This window comes from Poecilia reticulata, linkage group LG16, assembly GCF_000633615.1.
Source record: "Poecilia reticulata strain Guanapo linkage group LG16, Guppy_female_1.0+MT, whole genome shotgun sequence".
Lineage (NCBI taxonomy): Eukaryota > Metazoa > Chordata > Actinopteri > Cyprinodontiformes > Poeciliidae > Poecilia > Poecilia reticulata.
Genome location: NC_024346.1, coordinates 14,252,013 through 14,279,983, shown reverse-complemented (window position 1 = coordinate 14,279,983; position 27,971 = coordinate 14,252,013). Strand labels below are relative to the sequence as shown.

The 27,971-nt window shown below is 39.1% G+C and overlaps 2 protein-coding genes across 8 annotated transcripts in view; both read right to left on the bottom strand.

Annotated features, from left to right (window-relative positions):
* lipeb (lipase, hormone-sensitive b) overlaps positions 1 to 25,499 on the bottom strand; it is a 32,157-nt gene extending 6,658 nt beyond the window's left edge. The window contains exons 1-14 of one of the 7 annotated variants that reach the window (XM_008431261.2): positions 25,348 to 25,499; positions 24,928 to 24,985; positions 20,752 to 20,792; positions 15,937 to 16,178; positions 14,878 to 15,162; positions 14,466 to 14,556; positions 14,111 to 14,137; positions 13,063 to 13,208; positions 12,544 to 12,729; positions 11,633 to 11,785; positions 7,350 to 7,494; positions 4,889 to 5,116; positions 3,179 to 3,379; positions 793 to 974 (exon numbers count right to left, since the gene is read on the bottom strand). In XM_008431261.2, the coding sequence (XP_008429483.1) occupies positions 793 to 974; positions 3,179 to 3,379; positions 4,889 to 5,116; positions 7,350 to 7,494; positions 11,633 to 11,785; positions 12,544 to 12,729; positions 13,063 to 13,208; positions 14,111 to 14,137; positions 14,466 to 14,556; positions 14,878 to 15,162; positions 15,937 to 16,178; positions 20,752 to 20,792; positions 24,928 to 24,985; positions 25,348 to 25,438 (2,076 nt within the window). In that variant the 5' untranslated portion in view covers positions 25,439 to 25,499. Of the gene's footprint in view, positions 1 to 792; positions 975 to 3,178; positions 3,380 to 4,888; positions 5,117 to 7,349; positions 7,495 to 11,632; positions 11,786 to 12,543; positions 12,730 to 13,062; positions 13,209 to 14,110; positions 14,138 to 14,465; positions 14,557 to 14,877; positions 15,163 to 15,936; positions 16,179 to 20,467; positions 20,709 to 20,751; positions 20,793 to 24,927; positions 24,986 to 25,347 lie in introns of those variants that run through there. The other 6 variants (XM_017309648.1, XM_008431265.2, XM_008431263.2 and 3 more) reach the window with 6 other exon arrangements.
* Positions 25,500 to 25,876: 377 nt separating this feature from the next.
* cd79a (CD79a molecule, immunoglobulin-associated alpha) overlaps positions 25,877 to 27,971 on the bottom strand; it is a 4,108-nt gene continuing 2,013 nt past the window's right edge. Inside the window, exons 3-5 of the mRNA XM_008431268.2 lie at positions 27,246 to 27,361; positions 26,996 to 27,058; positions 25,877 to 26,420 (exon numbers count right to left, since the gene is read on the bottom strand). Coding sequence (XP_008429490.1) covers positions 26,298 to 26,420; positions 26,996 to 27,058; positions 27,246 to 27,361 — 302 coding nt within the window. The 3' untranslated portion in view covers positions 25,877 to 26,297. The remainder of the gene's footprint in view (positions 26,421 to 26,995; positions 27,059 to 27,245; positions 27,362 to 27,971) is intronic.

Below are 27,971 nucleotides of genomic sequence, written 5' to 3'. Positions count from 1 at the left end.
GGCAGAGACTGCGGCGGCAGCGTGTCGGTTGGTCTGTGTTACCCAGAAGGCAGTTGGGCACAATATTGCAACACCAACACCGTGAGTGAAACAATGACTGGGGCAGCCTATTATTTAAAGTACTCAGGGACCATTTCTTTGTTACACATCCACATTTGTAGAGTACGGAACAAATTGCCTCCCGTTCAATACGGGACGGGTGGCAACCGTAACTGTAGCATCTATTCTATGTGCCTTATAATGCCTCATCTATGAAAAAGGTTTTAAAATAGGCCATTGATTGAAGGTGCGCCTTATAATCCGGTGCTCCTTATAGTGCGGAAAATACGGTATATTTAAGCTTGCCAGGATATTTTTGAAAACCGATGATGCAAGTAAAAAAAAAAAAAAAGTTTTTGTTCATCATCAAAAATGTATGAAAATGTTTCTTGTATGGTCACTACCCACAGGAGGAAATAAAAAACAGTTCAAATTAATAATTAAATGAAACAAAATGAATGACATTCGTACCATGACCGACAATACATCTTTCAATTCCAAACATGCTTTATCTTTTCAAAAAGAGAAAATGAACGTCCAATTCTGATTACAATCAAGAGCAAAAGGACTTTTCTTCCCTTGTGAGGCGACTGCAGCCGTCACAAGTTATCAGCTGTGTGGCAGGCCTAATTCCCACTTCAATCCCCACCAACACGGCAGTGTTGTGTTGAGCAACATCCTATTGTTTAATGGCATTAAAATCGTCCAGAGAGCGAGCTAATCTCAACATAAGCAGGTTCCAGTGTGACATACAGCGTGCTCAGACATCAGCGGAGAACTCTGGGGGACAGGACTGCTGTGGGATTCCAAGTCCTGGCACGTCTTGCTCTTCACAGATAATTTTCTGCCGGGCAGCGGCGACGGCTCGTTGGGAACAGGCGGGTCGGCGTGAGGAGAGGAGATGGAAGCTGCAGAGACGCTTTTTCTCACTGTATCTGGGAAACGACAGCAGAGATGGAGGACGGATGTTACTTCACAAGGAAACTTTGTTTGGTTCGTGTTAAAACTTTACCACTGAACTTTTTGAGCGCGTCGAAAAAGTGTTCATCGTTAAACTTTTTCACATTTTGTCACATTACGACCACAAACTTCAGTTTAATTTATTGGAACTGTATGTGTTAGACCAAGATAAAGTGGTGCGTGACTGAAGTGGACGGAAAATGATTAATGGATTTTAACTTCATTTTTAAATACTTTGTAGATCCACTTTTTCCTTTTAATTACAGCTAGTTTTAGGTGGTTTATGTCTCCCAGTGTTTTTTTAAATTACTAAACTTTAAATTTTACCCCTTTCTCCTAGCAAAACTTGCACTGAAATCATTTGGGAACAATAATTTTCGTTCCACTCCGTAATTATGCTCCGCTTTGCATTGTCACAAAGCAATTTCAAGAAAAAAAACAACACACAACTCTGTCGTTGTCGGGTAACAAAAGACGCATCATATTTTTCAAGGCACTGAGGTAAATTCACATTGAATAAACAGCACTTGAAGGACACATAAAAAATTAACCCAAGCAACTCAGAATACCTTATTTACTCCACTGTTTCTGATTCTCATGCGTTCTCTGTTTGACAGCCAACAGCTAGGGGCCCAGGATGCAAATTGAGGCGCATCAGGAAGAGGAGAGAGGAAGTGGGTGGAGGAAATCCAAAAAGAGCCGTCAGGGTGATATCATCTCCCCGCCCCGAGCTGTCATAACACCACCAGTGCCGTCACGCCTGGTCGCCTCGCAAAGGCCTACCCAATCTTCTATTTTAATAATGAACCACCTCAGCAGTATGATGGCCTTTTATTAATATGCCTCCACCTATGACACTCCCATTAGATTCGGCTTGCCAGCTGTACGACTGTCACCTAACTAAGGTGACACCAATAAAATTACATTTCCCCTTCAGATTTACAGCGGCTATAATTAAAAATTACTGTCAAGATACCAATATGAATGGAGCTACAGGATTATTACTCCACAGAGTGGATGAGGCCATAATTGGTTAGTAGGACGCTGAAGAACAGGGATCCACATCATTGACCTCCTCGATGGGAGATGTAAATAAACTCCGGCATAGTGATGCCGCTTAAAGGGACGGAATAAGGACGGAGGAAATATGGGATGTAAACAGCAAAACGCTTTGATTTTCATTTGCTGTGTGCAAGCAAACAACTAAACCTCAACCTGAATAAAAACGTCCCCTCTAAAGACAGCCACAATCACAGGGCCGCAGCATTTCCACACATTCATCATGTAAAAACCTCAGACATTTCTACACTCAACTTTCAAGAGCTCCAATTCCTTCCATATTTGTTTCAAAATACAAAACAATAAAGTTCATAGTGAATTTATGGCATACTTTTCTACAATAGCAAGGCTTTAAATATCGGAGCTTCAAAAAACAGAAAATGAAAGGAAAAGGCAGGTAGGACCAAAGGGAAGAATAAAAGGTGCAAGGATAAAAATAAAATGAAGGATAGGGTCAAGAAGAAGAGAATGAAAAACAAGGAACCAAGGGAGGGCAGTAGAGCAGAAGAAAGGAAAAAAGAGATTAAAGGACACAAAAGGAAATGAAGGCGGGCATTTAGCAGATCATTTATCATGATGAATTTCTTAGAGATACAAATCACACTTCTTTATATAACAGAGGTAATAAACAAACATTACAAAATTAGTGTCATTTGTGTGTATAGGCTATTATTCCTATGACACACACTGATGGTCATGCAGTTACCTAAAAAAATGTAATAAATAGTTCTCATCATCACAGTGATGATAAAAGTGATGATCCTGCAAAATATTGTGCTAAAACTTTAAATCCATATCAAACACCCCTATGATGAAATAAAGAGTAATGTGTGAAAATAGTTATTTTCTCTTTGTTCCATACATATCCAGACCTGGAAAATGTGAGGAATTTGAATCCACTTTTATTCAGACTGAACAGGAGTAACAATTTCTTCACGAGTTCCTAGTTTAGGTCCTAACAGTTGCTACTCAGACTAAATATTAAATGAATTGGAATCCTTTACTAAGCTGCTGCTAAACTACTATAATACTTTCACAACCCGCATTTAACTTTCAAATGTTTCACCCTTACTGCGCACACACACACACACACACGCACACACACACACACAGGACACACCGCTTGTCGATGTATCGAGGGTTGCTGGTGTCGTCTTGGCAGATGTGTTGGAGGAGGCTGATGCTCTGTTGGGATCCAGCAGAGATTGGATCCAGTTAGAGGCTCCCTGTTGGAAATCTCGCAGCAGCAGGGCCGTATCTCTCCTCACCAGGCTCAACGTGCTCACTTTTTCTACCTGCTTCTCGGTCTGCGGCTCATTACCTGGAGGAGAAGACGCCAGCAGAGAAGATGGCAAAGCAGCAATAACAGGAAACGCATGATCCAAGGAAGAAAAATCACTTTCCAAGGGGGGTTCGATGCTGCTACCAAATTACCGGCAGCAATTCATAGACGGTCACATCGGGAGGGGAAAAAAAAGAAAAAAAAAAGGGGGGGTTTTAAACAAAAGCAGAGGCGGCGCAGCACAGGCGATATGTCAACATTTTACCTTGTTTTCTGCTTTATACAGTTGTGTACAGTTTGCCACTGCTCTCAAATTTTAAAAGAGATCAAAATGGGATTAATGATATTATTCCAGTGCAACTCAAAAGAGCTGAACAGCTAGATATCATATCTTGCAGCTGCACAAAAAACGAGCATAAAATGTGTCCTTGATAGGATATAAAATTTCTAGATAACATCGATTGCAAAGTTCACTTTGAGGAAATGATAACATACACATGCAAATGGAAGTTTTATGATAAAAATATCCTCTCATAAATAAAAAAAAAACAAAAACATAGCAGAACAAAGTGTCATCAAAAGATGAGAATAATCTTCTGTTGTTAATTTATATAGATTTTGTCACAAGTTGCATTTTTATAATATCAGCTGCACAATGACTTTATCAAATATTTCAAAAGCAACCCTTTTCACTATTCCAAGAGAAGTCATGTAAATTATTAATAATTTAAGTCACATCATTAGCAGCAGTTCATCTTGTGCTAAGGTTGAGGTTTATGGGATCCATAAAATTAAACAATTCAGGACATAACACCAAAAAACTTAGAGCAAAACCTTTCCAATACACTCATCAGCCACTTCATCATTAGCTACCACTGGCCAAATTTTCACTCTTAAATTGGAATGATGCAGTTGCAAAGTCGATGTTTTTCCAATCTGATATTGTTCAGCTAGTTTGTACGAACTACAGCTTCAGTTTCCTGAAGTTCCACCCGGTGAGGTCCATCAGCTTCTGCCTCGACATGCTGTACGCTCAGAGACTGCGTTGAAAGCAGTTTGTAACGAGTTGTTGTTTTAGCTGTAGTATCCTTTCGATCATCTTAAATCAGTCTGCTTACTCTGATCTGACACCAACAAGGCATTCTGAACCACAAAACCGCTGCTCTCAGGATATTTTCTCTTTCCGATTATGCAGCAGATCTGCAGTTTCTGTAACACTCACACCAACCTGTCTTGTAAAAAAAAAACAAAAACATCCTATGTTCAATCCCTTCAATCCTCTCCATTCCACATTCTGATACTCAGTTTGAACTTTAACAAGTTGTAGTTTTCAACGCATCTAGACGGCTAATTGCAGTAAAATTCCTACCATGGGTTTGGCTCACTTGTAGTGGGTGGGTTAATAAGCAACTAAGGAGGTCAAAAAAAACAAAACAAAAAAAAAAGCAGCCAGTAAGTGTGGATACTTGCAATTCTCGACCTTTGAAAAAAAATAAAAAATAAAGTCCTCCGTACCGCTCTTTAAGAAATAAATAAACACAATCCTACCTGCGTAGGCACTGAGACACCTGGAGAGCACGCTGAGCGGCAGCAGGGGATCCATAAGTGTAAGCAGACGGGAGGGTGACGCGTAGGCCGTCAGCAGGGTAGCTGGGTAGGCCGCCACCAGGCCATCTGGCATTCGCACGCCAAAGGCGGCGGCGCGCATCGACGTGGTCACACACAGGTTGCCCCCCGCGCTGTCACCGGCCAAACACACTCTCTCTCCGGTCCATCCTGTAAAGATTGAAATATTTATTCATGAAAAGGTGGGGAAAAAAAACTAAACTAAATGACTCAACCATCTTTGGAAGTGCCACACGATCTTCACCGAAAAACAAACGGATAATATGCGACTGCCAACGGGTGTCTCGTTGTTTGCCTAATTGCGGTGAGATTTTTCTGTTACAGGACAAACAGAAAACTCCATCAACATCACTGTTCAATAGACAGAGTGTGCTTCGGTTTTCAGGTACATAAGAAGGGTTCTGTCTGAATATTGAACGTCCACAAACTGCCGTACATTTTTCAGCAGCTAGCACAGAGAAGCTCACAGCACGGTCAAATTTTCAAGTGATAAATGAAGCCTTGTGGCAGAGACGAGCAGGTGAGGATGTACAGGTGCACTCAGACAGCTTCACACTGAAAAAAGATACAACTTTCATTTCCATTTTATGATTACTCATTTCTAAAAGAAAATAAATAAAAACATTTAGACAACTTCAGATCTGTGTCAATGTTGCGTGTTTAAAATTTAAGTTTCTATTTATTTGGAAGCGCACAATGAGGCCCATTAAAGCTGAATCCAAGTGCATTCTCATGAGAATCGTGTTGTAATGTACACATGTAAATAAATGTTATGTTCTAGTATTGTTAACAGTGTGTGCATGCACAGTGGATTCAGGGATTTGTCTGACAATTGTGCTTCATCTGTAATTACTCTGTTTTAAAGGTAGTGGAATCGTAAAATTCAGAACGTTTCCTTTCGACTCTGCAGAGCTTCAGAAAGTACATCTTTGTATTCACTGTATCCCCCTATCTGCCACTAACATTCCTGACTTTGTTTTCACTTTGACATGCTCCATCCACTAGGAAACCTGATACTGATCAAAGAGTGTAGCCTCTTAATTATGCTCAGTCTATTAAATCAAGGTCAGACAACTTTGCTTTAAAAGGCGTCTGAAGATCACTGGTGGAATTAAGGCTCATTCGAGTTCGATATTAAGCAACTGGGTACTTGTGTAAAAAGGGATACCTCTGGAATAAGATTAGAAAAGAAACAAGAGCAGATTTTGCATTTATGACATGAAGTGACCCAGACTGAAATGTGGAAACTTTAGAAATATCTAAAACCGCTTCCAAAGGATAAGTAAAGCAAGACTGAAGCTCAGCTAATAGGATTTTATACTAACAAATGTTGCTCCTTTCTTGACATATAAACATAGACTGACCATGTACGATATACAACCTACAGCTGCAAGACTTTAATATCAAAAGGCACAAGAAAAAAAATCGATTGCTCGTCAAATTACTGATCATCTTAAAATAGCTATTGTCTTTAAACCAGTATAAATCAGATGTAGGAAAACCTTTTTTTTAGAGAATGTCAGAGGCTCAGTGAATTAAGGTGAGCTTAATTCACTGAGCCTTGTCCTACTGAAGTTGACAAGTTAGCCATTACAGTTTCAAGTAAAAATTATCTTGCTTCCCATTTTCTGTTTTTTTTTTTTTTTTTTTTTAATTATTTATTTTATAAAATTGTTAAGTGGAAACTTTTAATCCAGTCCACTAAGTTTATCAAATGGGCTCAGTAGTAGGTTAAATTTGTTTATATCTTAACACTACATGCTGTCTCACAGTCTACATGTCTAGGTTTGTTTTAAGAGTAAAATCTTACATTTACATTGAAAAGGTTCACTCTGGCGTCGTGTTTGGACAGGTTTTGAATCGCAAAGGATGTACTTTATTGCCTACATTTTCCCAAGGACTCTCACTCATATTAATTGCTGTTTGGTAAAAGGGTCCAATTCATACAAGATAACTTGAAAATCTTTGATCATCTTTATGCAAACAAGTTCTCCTCTCAGGAGAATTTGAGTGTAGGAAAATGTGCCTAATAGTATAGGATTCTCAGTCAGCTTATCCCCTTGCCCCTCCTCCTTCTCTGTGTGACTGTAAATATTAAATCAAAAGTCCACTGGAGTAAAACGAGCGATCAGAGGGAACTGTATAACCCTGCCCAGAATGATGACATTTAGTCTATTTTGTTTTCTTTGACAGCATGACATCAGCGAAATACTGTGGTCAGCTGATTCTCAGCACAATGTGAGAAAATTAACCGAAAGGCGTCATCTAGCCTTTTAGCCAACTCGGGTAACTATGTTTGCCATTGTATGCTGCCTGTTCTAAAACAAAAACAAAAAAATTAATACGTGTGTAAATGTTGTAATTCTGTGTGTGATGTATGTACCAAGTAGATGGTGGTTTCTTAGAGCCCAGCAGTAGGCATAGAAACACTCTTCAAGTGCCCGTGGGAAAGGGGCTTCAGGGGCCAGAGAGTAATCCACCGACAGGATGGGAACACCAAGTTCCTGGGACCAGCTCTTCAAATAAGGCTGTGCAAAAAAAAAAAAACACACAAAAAAAGAAAACATAAAAGCAGGGAGGGAGGTAAGACGTTATTAATAAAAGAGAAACAGTCTATTTGCCAAATTTATTGGAGTCTGCAGTGGTGGAGTGCAGCCAGCAATAACACACAAGGATAAAATTAACATTAAGTGTCCCTCTGATCTCATTTATCTGCTTTTTGGCTTACAGAACAGACAAAACCGGAGCAAGAGGCGAGAGCTGCCCTCACAGTCTCCTCCATTAGCTTTTTTTTCTCCATACAATAATAAATGCAGCTACTTGTCCTACTTTTCAGTGTGAAGTAAGCCAAGATGGTGCTGTATATTTACAAGGATGTTCTATTAAAAAAGAAAAAGAAACGACTATAATGCTCAGTGCTTCTCTGTATGCCTGTTACAGTCAGGTTAAACGTTTATTGTACGTACACAGTGACCATGAAATGTGAGAATGGCTGTGGCCCCTTTTTCTCTGTTTAGCTTTAATACTTTTGAGTTGCTGTGACAGTGCTTTTAGTCAAAGTGAAACATCTTTACTCAACCCATCAGGGAAAAATGAAGGTGTGCGTGTGTGTGCATGTTTGAATGTCACACCACCAGCTTGTGATTTAGCATGAAAAATAAATAAATAAAAATAAAATAAAAACAGCAGTCAGCCTGGGTGTGTTTAAGCCTTAATCTGTCACACTAAATCTTGGATCACAGCAACAGAGAAGTGAGCGAGCTTGCAGAATGAGCACAGCTTTGATTTAGGCGATGTGTGAATCAGTGAAAGGTATTCTCCTAAGGTGAGCATAAACATTTGAGAACAACATTCCTTCACTGACTGGGAGTCTACAATGAGTTAGAACATGCAGCTGAGTGTGTGGCAAAGGTGTCAGTCAGGGGCAACACATCAGCTGCCTGCACAAAAAAAAAAAAAAAAAAAGAGAAAAAAAACCCGCTGTGCATGCACAACACATAGCCCAGTGGGCAGAGAAGAGATGAGTGTTCTTGTTGAGGTGGGATAGAGGCTGTTTAATTTTACATGACTTTGGAAACTCTTCACATATATATATACACTCTACTTGGGTTTCCGAAGAGGGAATTAATGAGAACTCCGACTCACTTTCAGACAGGCAAAGCTGTTAATCTGCAATCCTTTAATGCTGCTACCCAACACTTGATGCTCTGCATAAATTACAGACATCACATCTATTCTTGATCAGAACTTTAATGCACAATGAATCAACCACTGGCTCATTCTGCAACTGAGGTCGATCTCAAGTCTTTTTTCCTTTTTGTGTTTTTGGCTGGAGGACATAACATGGATGTTGGGAAGGATGCAAGGGAAAACATTTGGTTTTGATTCTCAGAGAAAAACTTTTTTTCCCTCCCCTTGGCTCCCCCTTTCGTGTTCTTCCATGAGGGATTCAGACAGCCAAGGAAGAAAAAATATATATATATGAAAAAAAGAGGGAAGCATCAGTGCCCAAATGTGACAAAGGATACAGAGTGAACAAAGAATTGTCTGAGATACTGGCAGGACTGCAGTCAAAAAGAAAAGAGTGAAGGACAGTCCGTCTTCCATTGCAGCCTGGGGTAATTCTTTCTTTCTTAATCCAACATGACAGCGCTCCGCACCCTCGCGATTGCTCCCTCTCATCCACAAGCTACCATGCAGCTGCAGACTAAGGATGCCCATGTCCTTTGCAATTTCACAGAGCCTTGTCTTGTAACAGCTGTAAGTAGCTAAATACCGCAAACAGTCACAGATGGCCATGTTGGCACAGGATAAACAGGATCAAACCATTGGTAACACAATTCTGTCTTTCATCAAGATGAGCTAAGCAAGTGATGCATGTGCTGCGCCTGTGGAGTTGCCGGTGTTAGAGCACACACTTTAACTAGAAAACAAGCTCATTAAAACAGATCCAGGTGGGGACGGGCTGGCTGTTGGATTTAAGGGATAGGTTGAAGTGTAAAAGTTTGACAGAATAATGTCGGGTTGTCCCAGCTCAGATCTCGTCGCTCCATCCACATGCTGCTCACACACACGTTCTGTAGCGAGACGTGCATCTCTGCCCCCACCGAGTGGCTCTTCTGACCTCAGAGCTCACTGATGTTGGAGAGGTTCAAAGAAGCAGAGCACAGTACGCGGAAGCATGCAGGATGTTCTGCAGCTTAAATTAGTGATGTATGGAGAATATGTCATCTCGTAAAGAAGCAGGACAGCTCAAGTTAAATGAAAGAGGAAGGTTCGCCGTTGTCTTGTTGACAGTAATGAAAAAAAAAAAAAAACTTTAGATTTTTTTTAAAGGGCTTTTACTTGGATATCAGAAAAAGATGTAGAAGTTTTTGTTTAGCTTTGTGCCTCAGTTGGTAGAGCGCACATGCACTGTGTGCCGTTGTCCTGGGCTCAATTACCAGTCTTAGATTTGCTGCACATCTTCGCTGTCTCTCCACCCCATTTACTCAATAAAGGCCACTAGTGTCAAAGAATCCATAGGAAAAATAAAAAAAACTTAATGGAGTACAGGGCAAAGTACAGAACTGCCTGTTCCCATCCGTTTACTGGCTCAAATAGTGTTCCTAAACCAGCGGTGTCTGAATCGAAGCTCGCAAACCATTTACAAGTCTCGGTACGATTTCATCCAACCAGCGACTGCAATTCAATTCAGGAAGTTGAGACAACTTTTATGAGTTTTTGGTAAAATCTTCAAATGGAATCTGTGCCAATCAAGATATGAATGATTTTTAACCATGTCACTTTTTTGTTTTTAATTCCACTGCAAGTAAGACCACAAACATCCAGTGACTGTTAGTCAAAAGCTGACATTAAACTCTGCTAAATGGAGAATTTTCAAAGAGAAGGATCCATATCCTGTTTTTGTTGAGAAGAGACAAAAACACATTTTTAAATTACTGGCCAAAAGCGAAAAGAGTTCATCATAAAATTTAAGAAACTCATATTCCTTTTTTTAATACAGACACACACAAAAAAAAAATCAGCATCATTATGTTTAATAAAAAAAAATTAAAACAATCTTTGGCCTCTAAATACTAGCTTTAAGATTTAGAACCTCGTCATCTAAACTTCTAACTCGATTGAAAGAAAGACAAACTCGGCTGTTTGGAAATATTGTCAGTTACCAGAAACATCCACTGTGACAGTGTGGAAACGAAGCGCCTCCCATAACGCCGCCTTGAAACTACAGCTAATAACTAAGAGCAGGATGTTTGCAAAACAGCAGATTGCAGGCTGGCTGTCAGATAACGTGACTAACCAGCAAATGTTATCCTGTTTAACTCCCAGCATTACTATGGAGCAGAGTGGTAAAAAGATGTTATATTTAGCACAATAGGCACTTCAAAATGACAAAATTGTACAGGTTCATTCTATATTCTGGCCTAAGTGTTCATATTGAAATCAAAATAAATTAAAACTGTGATGGCACAAGTGAAATTATTTTGATTTTTTTCTTGAGGTTATCAAACTGTGACAATCTGATACTGACCCATGCCTCGGATTGAGTCGTGAAGCCAGTAACAAAAGCACTAATATGCTGCACAGACAAAAGGGCAGCTCTGTGTGCACTTTGTCAGTAAAGAAAGCAAAGAGAGTGGTCAAACTCTCAATTAAGTTTTCATGGAATAATTACAACAACAATTAGCTTAACAGCTCATTACATGCAGCACTACTGACAGGGAAAGCAGAGTGGCAACCAATTGCCCCTCCGTTGTCAACTTGTATCTGTCTCTTTAATCATCTGGGGTTCGATACAATTAGTTTGAGTAAACACTATTGAAGGAATACAAAAGGTGAATTAGACTGGATGACTGCGCTAATGAAAGCTACTCAAATAGGGGAGAAAACAACACTAGAGTAGCTGGTCTGACAGTGAGGAATGTCTGTACCGTAATGTCTGCTATGTTTGCATATTACTTACGGTGCCTTTATTTGTTCTAATTATTATTACCAGATCAATGTGCCGTGCTAAAAATAATTCAATATTTAACAATTAAGTCATTTTGTCCTCCAAAACATTAGCTTAAAAACTAAAAAAATTAAGTAAAAATTATTTTGCCATTTGCTTTTGAACTGAGGAAAAAGGTGCTTTTTTAAATACATGCAGGAGCATCATTTCACCTCATGGGACTTTGAGGTCTGTGCCACAAAGCCTCCCCCATGGAAGTGGATGAGAAGGCAGGGAGAAGAAGGGAGGCGCTTGGTCTTCAACCCCAGGGACAGAGAAATAGCACCTCCCTCAGATCGAGACAGAGATAGCAGAGTCTCGCTGTCCTAGAAGGAAAGAGAAAGGCATTGGATTAAAAATCTAAATACAAGTTTTGGTTCCAAACGTTCCCATTCTCCCTTTATAATCTTTGCCACACACAAATAAACTGTATGCATGGTGTTATGTGCTGCAAACAGAGTCAAATGTCTGTGCTGATATTTTTGCAGCTGAAGTTAGCAAGCAGAGCTCCTCTGAGAGCTGGACAAGCTGGTGGTTCTGCAGCAGCTTGTTGCCAACGCGTCCTGCGCCAGCAGAACTGCACAATAATTCCTATTTATCAACAGGAACAAACAGCAGGGACTTCTACTGCTGTAGGCTTGGATTCTTACAGCATAAAAGAACACTGTTGTCTTTGTTGGAGCATTATCACTGGCTTAAGATGTTTGCCGTTAGAATTTCTGGTATATTACCAGAGAATAAAGAAAGAACAACATGCTGAAATGGAGACAGCCGGCCCCCGGAATACATTCTTGCTTCTGAGGCAGAAGCAAAAAGTTCAGTTAAAAAAATTAAGTGATAGAAAAATCAAGGAGGAAATTTGATCTACTAAGAAAAGCAGGACAAAACAAGAGTCAGATTCAGCCAATTTTGACGATTAACAGGGTGGTTAAAAAAAACAAACAAAAAAAAACAATAGAAGAAAAACAGCCATAAAAAGTTTTAAGATGCCTAGAAACTTTTACCAGGGTTTCTACTTAAAAAAAACAGAGCTAGTCTCTTTGCAGCCATGTTCATTGAAACTTGAAGTTACAAACGGGATTACCTGTCCTTCACGCAACTCATAAGAAATGAGTCTCATCTGAACAGGAGCGGGGCCGATGTGCGCAGAAGGTGGAGCTATCGTTACAGACGCTCTGTGGTTTGTGGCTAGAGGAAGGTCAAAGGGCACAGGAGGCACAGAAAGCGCTCTGTTCACCTTGACTTGAGTAGAGGTCATACTAGCAAGACTCTGGAGAATAAAAAAAAAAAAAAACACATAAATAAATGAATAGAAGACAGACAGGAGGTAGCAAAATCACCAAGGTAAAATGATTGGTCACTGGATGAATATATCATGAAAAACAAGATGAAAGGAATTTCTTCAATTATTACTACTGTTCTCTGGAATAAAACAAAAAAAGAAAAGACAGAAAGGTAATTTTCCTCAGAGAAGCATAGAATGTATAATATATGTGATGATAATTAAATTACAATGTCTCTCTGTGCAGTGAAATCACATATCACACATTACAAACGTCTTACAATGTGTCCACCTGCGTCGCAACAGGAGGACATTACCCACCGACAGGACCTCCGTCTCTGTGATGTTCCAGAAGGCCTTCCAGAAATGTACATCCAGGTTCTGAGTTATCCGTTCAAATTCTGCCCCCCTCAGCTCCGGGTCGATGGCATACTTGCCCGAAGTAAAGAAAGAGCTGGCTGCCACACCTGGGAAAAGGAAGATGGTGGACAAAGTGAGGAGGGGATGCATAGGAGGTTAATGTGAAGGTCAAAGCAGAAAAACAAACGAGAGTGTCTACGGAATATGAGTTAAAACAAAGGAAATAAAAATAAATAAAATAAATGTAACCAAAACACTGAAAAAAAATAAGGAGCAAGTTACCGATAATGAAGGTCAAATACAGGAGGAAAGCAAATGTAAATGTAACGAGGCCACAGCAAACATCAGACATAGAGACACAGCTGGAAAACTTGGGCCTCATTCAGTAAAATGTATATTTTGTTCTCCAAAAAAAAAAAAAAATTATAATAATAATAATTTCAGGAAAGACTGGATTGTAAATAAAAGGATATAATACAGGTACATCTCTATGTATTAAAATCTAAAGCAAAAAGGTAATTATATGATTACACATGGAGTGGTATACATTTCAAGAATATTTTTGGTTAATTTGAATTAGGCCTACAGCTAATGGAAACCCCACGTTTCTCAGGAGATTGGAATGTTAAGCAAGAGCTATAAGAATGGATTTTTACAACAGAAGTGTCATTTTGTTGTCTACACACTCATCGGAAGGGAAATTGAATTTTTCTGATTAACACTTTGGAGTTTCATAAGCTGAACGCTAAAGCAAAAGAAAATAAGATAAATAAATACTTGAAATATATCACTTTAGAACTATTGTAATAGAGATGCACCTATAAATACCACTCAGGTAATTGAAATTTCTTGCAAAGTAAAACAGAAAAAAACTCATCACTAAGCTAAGAGAATAAAAATATTCAGGACGATAGAAGATATGGTGTAAAAAGAACAACTCAAGAGTAATGTTCAAACGTCTTCCAAGTCAATAAAGAGGAACACAATGAAAAGGTTCCAATAAACTCACCATACGGTGCAATACCTCCTGCGTCCACTGAGGTGCAGCAGAGAGCACAAGAAACCATCAGAGTGGGGGTATTGCTTTGTTAGTGTTAATTATTTATGTCTGAGTGCATGTGTGTATATCACAAGTTTACATGCGAATCGGTCTCTGTGCTTAACCGTGTGTGAATGTTCAAAACATTCTGAAATATACAAGAAACACACCAGCTAGCCCTTGAGATTGCAAAAAGGATGAAAGAGCATTTAAAATCCTAACACACAACATCAGAAAGGTACACAGTCAGGGGCCAAGGAGGAATGCAGAAGAGATGTGAGGATGAATGAGAGCAGTGTGTGCTGGTCGATGAGGCGATGCTAACCTATTCCTGACTTATGACGCTTGTAGTTTTCGCCAAAGGCCACGAGGCCGATAGCGATGGTCTGAAGACATGGTCGGATGGCCGGTGTAAACTGGAGAGAGAAAGACATGTAAAAAAAATTTTTAAAAGTCGCTTATTCTAATCCTTCATCAGTACAAAACAGAAGCAGAAGAGGACTGAACCTGCTAAAGAGGAGCAACTTTACCATTATTTTTCTTTTATTGCTGCAGCAGGATGGTTTATGTTGATCCATTTAGGATTAATTTCAATAGCCCAACATTAATCAGAATCATTGATTCAATATTTTTTGCTCTACCTCTCTTTACAAATAATACTAGCAGAAGTATTATTCATAACCAGGGAGCAGGCACCCGTAACTCATTCCCATTCCCCACCACTTATTACATCTCACCTGAAAACCTAGGCAGCGGCCATAGAAGCATCCTTTATGCATGGAGGCGTATTCCCGGACGAAACTCTCGCTGAGGCCACTTTCATCCTGGAAGAACAGGTTTCCGTGGCTGTTGTCATGCAGCATGCGCTGCGCCAGGTAGAGCAGGGCGCGCAGCTGACAGAGCGCATTGCAGTACGCCTCCATCTCTCGCACGTTGTGCGCTACCCGAAAGAAGATGCTGCGACGGTTGGCTGTGATGTAGCGCCCCTTGTGGATGATGTGGAGAAGACAGCAACGCACAACCTGAAAATAAGAATTTCAAGCCAGTCAAAACTTTAGACTGTTTAAAGAAATACTTTTGAAAGTGCCTGAAGCGAAACCGCAACATAACTTGTGGAGTGTCTCCAAACTTTCGTCTATCTAGAAAGTCAAATTTTAGGTAACAGAACAGTGAACTGAGAAATTCAAAAGCTGGTCTATAAATTACACATAATTAGACCCTATTCACAAAATAGATTACTTTTAAAATWTGTCGTAGTTGTAAGTTAAATCATAGCAACATTGAATGAGGATAAATATTTTGTGACCTCCTGCAAACATGTTTAAAAAAAAAGAAGAAGAAGAAAAAGATCTGAAATAAACCAGAGGGATCATAAATGTGGAAATCAAGGGCGATGAGAACAGAGCAGCATTCATTTGCCAAACACATTCAGTTCTAGTCTGCTGCGCCAACTGAAGGTCGTGATGATTTATCGATAAGCGTCGAAGATTAAAATACATCGGATCCAGTAGTTGTTGGCAACTGTGCAGTTGGAGGATTCATCTACCCCCCTCCCGATTTGCAACATAAAAATCAATCTCTGCAACAAATGTGCCGACCTTGAAACAAAGCAATATCAAGTCAAAGATGGAGCAGTTTTTCACCAGGGTGAGGGACTATTGATATGAATCTACTGCAGAGTTAAAGATTTTTATCCTCCAAGCTGCACCAAGTTGGAAATAAGAAACAGGAATTTTAAATTCGACTCCTGCAGACAAAAAGAAAAAAAAAAGATTTTAAAGCTTTGCGCAGCTTACCTTGACGAGCGAGCGATAGCCATTAGCAGGTATGTGTGGATCAAAGTCAAAATGTTGATAAACGGCAGCAAAGCCAGAAATAACAGGCTCCAGGCTGCGAGCGTGTTCCTGGATCAGTTTCATGGCCTCCACCAGACGTCGACCAGCATCACTCTGGGTCCCCTTGGCTCCACCCGAGAAGAAAGCCACGTTTTCATCACATACGCCGTACAGTGCCGCAAACACTGCCTGGGTGTCCATCACTGGAAAGAAGTACATGAAAGGGGAGATAAAACAAAAGGAGATTTGCTGACAACATTTCAGAGTCTACGACATCTTAAGAAACTCTATAAATGTAACTCCATTTATTTGTCATTCATGTCCCTTTGCTTTACGTAATTTCAACAAAACTGACCAGCAGTGACATTTGCACTTTTATCGAATGGAAAAGTTCCAATCTCACGTTTCTATAGAGGTTAAGAACAAGCCCATTAGTCTGATCTTGTGAGAACATCCAAGAGAAACACCGCACCCACTGGAATTATCCAACAAAATGTTCTTAGTCTGGATAACTAAGCCCCTGCTGCATGGTGTAGAGACTCCTGGGCTGAAATGTGTTAAACAAGGCTTGAAATTAAGCGATGTAAACCAAGGCTAAGCAGCTAAAATCCCCACAAGATCTGCATGGAACAGGAGGAGAAGGCAGAGGCTCTCTGCTGCTAACAGGTCACTGCTGAGAACAAACAGATTGGCCAGAAACTGAAGGAAAAAAAAAAAAAAGAAGAAAAACATCCAAACATGCTCATGAAAGAGTCCCAGAGGGAGGCGTGCAGCTGACATCACACAGAGTGATATGTTTATCAAATGTGCTCGTATCTCTTTCCTAATGAAGGACAATGATACAGCACTGTCTGTTCCTGCCGGACTGTGTTCCTCTGCCAAGTCATCCGAGACGGCGGTTTCCATGCCAGCTATGGGAACCGACTCGCGGTTCCTCCATAGGCCGACTGTCATGCTGAGACAGAAGAGAGACGTGTAAGAGAAGGCAGCGTCTCCACGACGGTCAGAACTTACAGAAACAAGAAGGAAATAATCATTTTTTGATAAATGACCTTAATACATGTAGATGGAGACACGAGTAGATAAAGAACACTTAAATGCGAGGTGTGTTGCGATAAATTAAGAATTAAATCTCATATATTTACTTGAAACTTATTTCATGTCCTTAAATTAACTTTAAATTCATTTTGGGACAGATAATCTAAAGAGCTTCAAAGGTTTCAAAGTGATAATCTGAAAATTCGTTTTTTTTTTTTGTTTTGTTTTTTTGAGTCAAGCCAATAAAAATTATTCAACCTCGTGGCAGATTGTTTCGTTTAATTTTCATTAAAGGAAAATGACAGAAATCTCACAAAAGATGACAATGGACAAGGGTAAAAACAAAAATCTCAGTTTATAATTCACATTCACAAAATTGTAATGTTAAAGATCATTTATATCCTTCTCAATAATAAATCTAAAAGACTGTATTGGCATTACAACAACCAAGACTTTTTGAGAGCTTCCACTGCTACTTCGTCAATTCATCCTCTGGGACGAGCTCCAACTCTGGTCAATTTACCATCATCCTAATCTTTAGCTCCCTCTGCAGATTTTCTGTCAAATTTAAGTTAGACTGAGTCACTCCAAAAACTTTTATATTAATTTAATTTACAAACAAGGCACTCAATTTCAAAGATTTCTTCTAATCCAAACCTGTCAGGGGGTTATGAATACATGGGCGCTTAATAAAAATTTTAAACAAAAAAAATAAAAAATTGTCTGGATCTTTCTCGTGATAATCAAAGAATTATAAATTTTTAATTTTTTTTTTACCTCTGAAATAACGAGCCATGTGGCTAGTTATTGGTGACGCAGATAAAGAATATCGTGAGCAGCTTTACTACAAACATCTATGCAGGAAAAGCAGGTGAGCTGTGTGGACGTAAACACAGTCATCTCCCTGAACCCACAAAAAACATTTGAGTTTCTATTTGAAATTCATTTTTTCCTGAGATTATGAAAAAAACAGAAACTTGTAATTTACTGGGCGGAACTAACTAAAAGTTGAGAAATGGAAACAACAGTTTATGCAGTGCAAACTCTGCCGCAGCACGCCACTGCAGCCACACATCAGTTCCCCCGACTTCCTCCTTCTCACTGCGTTCAAACAAACTTGCATAAAATCTTCTTGTTACGAACTCAAAATTGATCTGGAGACTCTGAAGTCACTGTTTTAATCATGGGTGAATATTATGCATGGACACCGGAGGTTGCCGTTAGTGATGCAACGTGGTCGATCCTTGTGGGAGCGTTTCGACCCGCTTCCTTACGAGCGCTACTAGAAGCCTGAACAAAGTTGAAAAGGTAAAGCGGTGAAAATAATATCTGGGCTTTGAAAAGGAAGAGTAAATTTAGGTAGATATTCGAGTTCACATTTTGGGAGGGAAGAGAAACGATGCTAAAAGAGTGAAATATTGTTCTTGAGGCTCACAGGAGTAATTGAACCATAATGGTCACACTTATTTAGTTTTTCCTCCAGTTCACAATGACTAATAGAAGTAGTCCACCTCATCTGCAACAGGACAGTAATCAACACAATTTCTTAGAAGCTGGAATTTGTTTTCCGTTTTTCTTTAGGCAGGTTTTTAAGGCAATTCCACAAAAAATAAAAATAAAATAAAATAAATCAGGTGCTACTTTTGAGTAAACAGTAGTAAAAAGAAAGAAAACCTGCTCAGATGTTATTAAAAATGTTGCCAATATCTCAATATTTGGAACAGGTGCTACCAAGCCTTGGAATATGCAAATGCAGAGTTCAGGCAAGTATCATCTTGAAAACTTTTAGGTGACTGCTGCTTCTCATTGTTATGGAAAAACATTATGCTGACTGTTCGGAAGCATTTGGAAGACATTAAGCTGCTGTTTCTATAACGGAGAGCAATTGAAGCTCCCATACTTCACTTGGTATAAGAAAGGTTTATTCTAAATGCTTGGAAGTTGTACAACAGTTTCTAAGCACGACTTCCACACACTTAATTTATATTGCGCACAAGTCTCTATGCGGATGTCAGCTGAGTCACAAACAGTCCAGCAAGCACTTTGTTTTTGCACAAAAAAAAAAAACAAAAACAAAAAAAAAACTGATGCATGGCTTCAGCAGTTATAGTGCATTTGCTAAGAGTATGAAATGGCCCCTGAAGTCACAAGAAAAAAAAAAAAACTGTTTAGGTTTTTTTGGCTAAATTAGAAGGTTAGGAAGACCTAGAGCAACTTTTTGCTAGGGAAATATCCAGTTATTTGTTTGCACATAAATACAGAACTATAAATTACTTCAGCATCATGCTTAATCAGTTTGTTTCGGATACTTTCCATATCAAATCAGCGAAATGAAAAGATTTCTTTATGCAACACAAGCTCATTTGGTGATTTCATGGAAAACGTTTCTTCTACAGAAGTCCTATTTTGCTATTCCAATCATTTTAGACACTGACATTACACTTAGAAATAAAGTCAATCTAAGCAGAGTGAAACATAAGATTTCGGTTGACATTTGAGATATTGGAAGATTTCCCACTGCTCCTTTCAACACATCTAAAAGGACAAGTCCTATGTTTTCTTTCAGCAGTTCGGACTTTATCTTAAAACAGAAGCTTACTAAAACACAACGTGGGCTGGCAGGAGTGAAATTATTTAGCATATTTTTGCTCAACAAAGTCTGAAAGATGTGTCTGCTATCCAACACTGTGTTGGATAACACTGTGTTATCCAAGATAACACAGTGTGTTATCTTGGAGTTTCTATCGACTCACTCTGATGTTATGCAAGCATTAGTCATGTGAATTCATCACAGGGATCAATGACGAAAGCCTATAACACTCAGAGCAGTTCAGCAGCTAGCAACAAACACATGCATGGCTCCAGCCAGAGGATTACACACAGGTATGAATGTATAATATCTGAAAGTAAACTACACGTCAGCAAAACTGTACAGAGCATCTATAGATAGGCAATATTCTATTTGTATTCTCAGCAGGGTTGTGTTAGTGGATACAGTGGCTGGTCCAATCAAAGAGTCACCCGAATGACACCACTCAAGTCAAACGAGCTTGGGCCGGCAGCCAAAATACAAATTACATAGCTTAATTAAAGCACAGGGATGCAACTCTCTCATCAACTTTCTCCTCTGAGCATGGCCTGATGTTGACAGAGTAAGCCAGGGATGAACTTTACGAACCCAGATCAGCATAAGAGGCTCAGAAACTTAATAACAATGAAGTCGGCAGACATTACAGCCCCATCCAACTTCAGCGAGCGTCTCTCATGCAAATGCTATGCAAATGTAAAACAGTTAGGAGAGTTGCTACCATCTCATCAGAATGAAATAGACTTCACACTTTTTTTTTTCTTTTTTGTTTTTGACATAATGCCTCAGAGAACACAAACGTGCTTTCACACTAATGCCAGAAGAGCTGTCAACCTACTCATCTATTAGGAGAAAAACATGACTCACCTCCTGGCTTCTCAACTCTTTGGAGCCTTTCAGGTGGTCAGCTAATGAATAAAGCTTCTTTTGTGCTTTAATGACAGAAGTGGTCACTGTAAGCCCACTAGTGCAGCTACCAAGTTGTACCTTGTCTCTCCACATTAAAGATGAATGAAAGTGGGCATTAATAAGTCATGTACAACAACCAACACCAGCAACATTTCTGACAATGGCTCCTGGGGGCCAAGAGAAGACGTTGCTACTGACAGAATATAAATGACTGGTACGGATTAAAATAAATAAATGTTTACCAGAATCTGAGTTCAAGGCTTTGTCCATGTCAGCCTCCTCTCTTCCATGAGAGCATTGAAAGCATGAAGAAAAAGAAAGGATAAGATAAAGAAGAGATGTGATTTTAAGTTGATGTTGTGGATCTGTTGCTCCGTCGTCTTCACCGCAGAGCTCTTTGGGTTTAATCTGTATGAGAGCATGCCATATTTGTAGTCCTTGGAAGCAACGTGGTATCCTTCTCTAAACTCCTCCTCCCGCCACATTTAAAAACACAGGAAATTTAGGAACAAACCATTTTCCAGTTAACCGTCTCCCCTGTGACAGAGGGCTGTGCTGCCATTGGCTGGTCAGCTTGGAACACCCTGTGAACTTTAGCTCAGTTGGCAAAACCTCAACACTGGCAGACATACAGCTAAGAAAGCAAAACAGCATCTGAAATGTTTTTGATTTGATTTATATTGTATTAGTAAAGGTCACTTACAGGAACAAGTGTAAACAAGTTAAATCACCGGTTATCAGACGATGATCGGGCAAAAGTAGTGATATCTTTTGAGACTTGACACATTTTATTGAATTACAAACACAAACTTTAAAGTATGTTCTTAGGATATTATGTATTAAACCAAGATAAAGCAGATAGAAATAGAATACTGTTGAAAGAAAGCTATGACATTTTTGTTTGTTCCCAACATGGCAGTTTTCTACAAGCCATGAAAAGAACACAACAATAATCTGGTCAGATTTTACAAAGAAGCAACTTTGTAGAGCAGATGCAAAATTCTGCATGTGGCAGAATACCAACAATGCACCATGAACACAACTTATCCTTGGTGAAACATCATGATGGCAGCATCATGATGTGGTGATGTGGATCCTGGACAAGCCCCCAATTTGTAACGGTGAGGGTTCACCATCCAGTAAGACAACAACCCTAAATATATATCAAGCACTACAATGGAACAGTTTAGATAGAAGGAAAATAATTAAAATGGTATAGAATGCAGTGAAAAGTGATTCTGCAATAACATTATTAATAATTTATTTTTAAATCAGTTAGTTTCCTTCCAGTTTAAAACTATGGGATACTTTGTGTCGGTCCATCACACTGCATCCAAATGAAATAGATTGAAATGTGTGGTTATATTGTGACAAAACATGAAACGTTGAAGGAATATGAAAACTTATTTCAATTAAACTGACATAAAACAAACCAGCAGGTGAATGAGAGAACTACACCATCTAAATGTATTATTTGTTAAAGCAGACAAAGCTACTTAAAGGTCAGTAGAAAAAAAGAACACCAAGAATTTGACGGTGGTAATTACCATATTTGTACTAATCGAAAGTATAGGATAAGTAATTTAATGCTACCCATTTATTCTACTCGATAATATTGTAACATTATACTTTTTTGGTGTCCACGTTAGACTGAGTTTAACTTTTAAATGTAGCATCTATGATCAAACAGATATCCCATATCGAAGTAGAAGCAAGGGGAAACTCTTGAGAAATGTGAATGTTTACACAGCAAACATGTGAAGCCTTAAAAAAATAAAAATAATTTTAAGAAATTCTGAGGATATTTTTTTCCTGTGGAAAGCATGACCTCAGATAAGACTTTTTGGCTGATGCCACAGATGAGTGTTTCATAACTCGATGGAGAGAGATGTGACCTTTCGCCCAAAGACAGATGCATAAACACCACATCACTTAAGAAACATGTTGTTTTCTGTTATTTTTACCAACCACAAGAGCATCCTTTCCCATACTAATCCTTTAACCATTTTAAATGGCGTATAAAAGATGATTTAATTAGTCACCATCGACCTGTGGCTCAGGTTCCCTCCCTTTTAATTGTATTGTATTGTCTTACAAAACAATAAGACAATACAAAACACACAATGTGGGCTGGCAGGAGTGAGACGAGCATACAGTCAGACTATAAAACAAAATGCTGACCAATACAGGTAATTAAGCTGTACATGCTGCTAACTATTCTTAAAAAAAATCACAGCAAGATAAAGTTTCAAAAAGCTTTATAATTAAAAAAACAAACTTCATGGCAATTATACCAGGGATGAAATAAAACCTTCAGAAAAGAAAAAAAAAAAGAAAAAAATCACCAACAAACGAATCAAAAGCAGGATGTAAGGATATTTTTCCCATTACAGCATTAATTGGTTATATATTTTAACGATGAGACAATTTTCTCTTATGGGTGTGGAAAAAAAAAAAACCTTGCTCGACTACATTTATGGCAAGAATCTGAACTGTTTTCTTTCACTCAAAGGCCCGACTGAGCCTTGGTTATCATCAGAATTCGATGATGTGCTAATCTTGAACAGGCAATTCTTAAGTTTTAATTTTGTACCTGTCAAAAGTCTTACAGCAAGCTAATTCAGTAAAGTTATATCTAGAACATAAAAACACCTCATTTATTCCTTGTGGAGTGTTCCCACCCGAGCAATTGCCTCCATCAGCATATTTTCAGGTTGAAAGTTTAACGGTTTGCTCCATACAGGACTTCACTTGTCTTTATATGGTCATGTCTTCATATGCCGGAATATTTTACTGACATTTTCTAGGGATGCAAAAAATTCTAGTGCAGAAGTATGGAATGTAAAGTTTCACAATTATAGTTTGCAGCCAATTCAAATCTACCATTCAGTTTTTCACAAATGTAGCAACACCAAAAAAAAAAAAAACATTTAGTCAGTTATGTTATGCAATCATGTGGAAGACTGCTGACTTAACAGTTGTCCAGCAGACTGTCACACCCTCCACAGGGAGTGTGACCAAAAAAAATGCCACTGCAAAATAAAATGCCTGCTTACAGAGTGCTGTAATGGAAAGCTGGGGAGAGAGAAATCCTGTAGAAAACTGTAGAGGCATATGTTATAACATGCAGCCTTGACAGAATGGTGACGCAAAGCTCATTTCAGAGTTTTGATACCAGCAAAGTCTGGCGGGTTACAGAGCTTCCAGGACAAACAAACAGACATACCAGGGAAATGGGGTACAACCTTATGTTAAAACTATCTTTGGAACTGGGCAAAGGAGAAAAAGCAATTTTGCTTAGTGGTTCAGAGTCCATTTTTCTGGTGAAACCAAATTATTTTACTTGGAAATCAAGGTTCCGAGGCTTAGCGGAAGAGTGGAGAGCCACGGGATTAAGTAGCTCCCCCAGATTGGGAATCACTGGACCAAAGGAAGGAGAGACACCAGGTCCAACAATGCAGAGGAGCTGAAGGTCGCTGAACCTAGGCTTCCCAACACTTTGGCAGTGCCACAAACTGATGGCATTCATGACAACATGCCACACTGAAACAATGACGCATGCAACATGTAAGTCCATTTTTGTCCTTATGTTGCATTGAAATTTACAGAGAAAACGAATCTGGTGTTTCCATTACCTTTAAACCAAACTTCACTTTTGATATGCGTTCCTGAAATAAATCCCCTTGTTGGCGTTTTTTATTGAGATGTTCTTTATTCCTCTACTTTATACTCAATAAATGAGGCACAAAGTAGAGGAAGAAAGGGACGAAATGATAATACAGAAGTATGAAAAGGGGGAGCAGAAGGAAGACTGGGCTCTTTAGCGTCCCAGAGAGTAGCCTTGCACTCACTGACATTGGCAACAACAGGAAACTAGTAACAATGAGCCTGCACACCCCCACCTAGACAACAAATGTAGGGCTTAAAGGCAGCAAAATTAAAATTCCCACAATCAGATCTGGTTTTATTATGTAAAAATTACACGTGTTGGGCACCTTATGCAATAACAGAGATTAGGTGAAAAAACTGGTAATCTCATTATATGGAGCTAAGGCTATTAAATACCCAGTAGTAACAAATAGATAACTTAAGAGCTTATGAGAAAACATGACAATATTCTCATTGTTGWGTGGTAAAGGCTTCAAGCTGGTTAGTCTGGCATGATGCAATCAGAGTTGTAGCAAGTCAAGACAAGATGCAAGTGTCCACAATGCCTTGCTACCATCCTTCAGGAGGCTCTTTAATCGTCATTCTGAGCCACCCTTCTCCGGTGTCATAGCAGTAGATCGCCATCTATTGTCTTAATAGATTTATCTACAGCGCTTTACTAGAACAGACAAACCCCTTCTCATTCACATCCTACACCCACTGTTTTGATCTCATCCATCCAATCCCCTTCCCTTTCACTGTTAAAGTACCTGCTGATCAGGTTGGCGCTGTCAGGGTCAGCTGTTGACATTTGCGATGGAAGAAGACCTGAAATTTTTATATAAATACAGATGACAGCCATTTGTTATTGGGTAAAAACGCGATTATTTTTACTATATTTTTACTGGATACTGTCAGTACTAATGGGGTTGCTCTTGACTACAGACAAGGCAGGAAGTGACCGATGGTGCCTAAATAGGCTGTGTAGATATAACCTTAACATCTTAGTTTCTAATCGACAYTACAGTAAGTCAATAGAGGTTATTATAAATCCAGTGGTGCTACCCTAAAACGGCTAACCAAGCTGCTAATATGTTAGCTGTAGGGGTGAAGACGTCCCGTTAACAAAGGGGGAGTTACTGCAAGGACAAATGCCGGGAAGCGAGGTGGCTCAGCAGGGAAAAACTTACCAACGGGACCCTCTTTGAATTTGGATGAGCGTCTTCCATTCACAACTCTCTCCAGTCTGTTATTCCCTCCGCCCTTCTTACTCGACGCCATCTTCGCCCACTCTGTTTACGCACCGCCTCTCATATGTCCCCTTCATACCTACCTGACCGCGCTGAGGCCCCGCCCACAGCAGAAGGTCAAGCGAATGGAATCGCGGTTGTTCAGTTCAACAGCCAATCAGAAGGCTGATAACTAATAGTGTGTTTTCCCTTGTTTTAAAGGCACACTGCCCAGCATGCTTTAGGTGTCTCCCTGCGTAGTCATGATGTAAGGTGATGGCTGATTAACAGGTTTTACTGAAACGCAGTCATTTGAATTAGGTGTGTTAAATTAGAAAAACACTTAAACACAAAGGGAGGTGTGCCTTGAAGACCAGGGTTGGGAAACACGGCACTACAAATTAAAGAAAATGTTACATTTTCATTAAATTTCTTTCTTTATTTTTAGCATAATGTATCCAAAATATGCAGGAAACCACAAGAAAAATCATTAAGGCTTAAATGAAAATTATACAAGCTAGTAACTGAATAAGGTCACATAAATCTGTTAAAATGGCTTAAACGTCTAATTCTAAAACAGCTAAAGAAAAAAAGAAAAAGAAAAACCAAAACATTTAAAAATAAAGACACAATATCTGCAAAACAATTATTGATCATTTTGGACCATAAAATCCTTGCTGCAATCTTGATGGAATAGATGTTGCGTTGAGATTGCTTCAACACTGTATGTCTTAATCCCAGAAGGAAAAATGTGGTTAGGCAATGCAAGTTTAAGAAAGCTAAAAATGTGGCTGCAATGTTCAAAACTTAATGTGCTGCAATCAAGAAACCCATTATGTGTCATAATCCAACCACATTTCACACCGCTCCCAAAATAGATTCTCTGCTTTCCCCCCTTCGTCCGCTTTCATTCATGGTTTCTCCAGGATTTCTTCCCTTTCTTCCATAGCAGTGCACACATCCTGGTACTGGCTTTGTCCCTGGGAGCGTTCTATCTGATCATATGTTGAACAGCAATCTTCTAGATTCAGCCCCTGGTGTATGACATAATCATAAAACAAACAAAAAAAACCCAGTTACACCACAAAACAATGAAACCCGGTGAATAAATGTGAAACTCTCTAATGATCTAAGATAAAAGTACATGTATATCTTTGTAGACACTCATCTTGACTACAGTACCTTGAAACTGTAGTTTCAGTTTTCACATACACAGGCTAATGTGTTTTATTAGCGTTTTTACAGAAAGCAGAGCAAGTAAGGCTATGTGGAGTGTTTTATCCAGCCCCCTTTTCTCTGATTCCTCTTAATAAAATGCCACGAAATATAAAAGGGACACAGAAAACATGTGAAATAATAGAAACCCAATTGAACTTTTTGGCCAATATGCTTAAAAAATCAACCTGAACATTTAGCTGAACACATTCCCACCAGGAACAGAATGTGTCAGAGTACATGAGAATGTAAATCTTGGAAGAAAATCTTAGAAGCTGCAAAGACTTGAAACTTTCAGGGCAGGAGTTCGCCTTCCAGCAAGACAACTTGTTCAAAAGCAAAAGAAAAAAGAAAACAGTTTAAGCATATTTGTGAAGAAGTAATTATTTTTCACCTGATATATGTTCTCCTCTTCTTGTTTCATTTTTTTCATCTCCAGTTTTTTTTGTTTCTTCGACTGTGAGGGGGGAAACAGAAAAGAGGCTAATTAACGGCAAAAGAGTTTTGACAAAAAAAACTGTTGAACTGTTGAGAAATAAGTAACTGAAATAAGTAACTGCTTGAACACAGAGGAATGATAACTGTCTCTGTAATGTCAACAGATGACAAGAATTCGATCAATCTGTCTAATGTGACTTTCTGACCTTGAACAGAAGCGAAGCGGAAGGAATAACCACACAGAGCAGCAGCAAGACTCCTTCAGCCGTCAGGATCTTGTTTTTGGTGCTCTCACTGAGGTTTATTGTCTTCTCGATTGGCTCTAAACATGCAGAGAAGGGTTAAACCGTCATAACAGCTGGTGTGTTAATAAGAGATTGTTTGGTGGTTTAGACATTTTATTTACTATTTGTTAATGAATAATTAGCACTTGTAATCTCATACCTCATGATGTAACAATCAGCTTTACTACAATATGTTGAAATTCAGCAACTCTTGAACAGACTAAGGTTAACAGGATTTGGGGCTTATGAGGTGTAAGCAGTGCTTAGTGCTCACTTGACTCCACACACACACACACACACACACACACACACACACACAGCTATACAGGTATATGTGGTTTAGCCTGCCTTTTTCGCCAAACAGGCCCGGTGGTGGTTTAGATGGACTACCCTTTCCCAAGTAGCTAGAGCAACGAGAGATGGCTTAAAACACTGCAAAAAATCTGAAAAAAATTTAGCTCACTTTAGGTTTCAGATAGCAGCTACACAGCCTTTGTTTCAGCAATCTGACACCATGGTGGGTTATATGGACATCAGCAAATTGTGGTTTATAAGAACAAAACAAAGTAATGTGAGGACTTTAAAGGGACAACTACGTCATATTTAAAAACCTGCTGATTAGCATAAACACACAACCTGACAGCATAC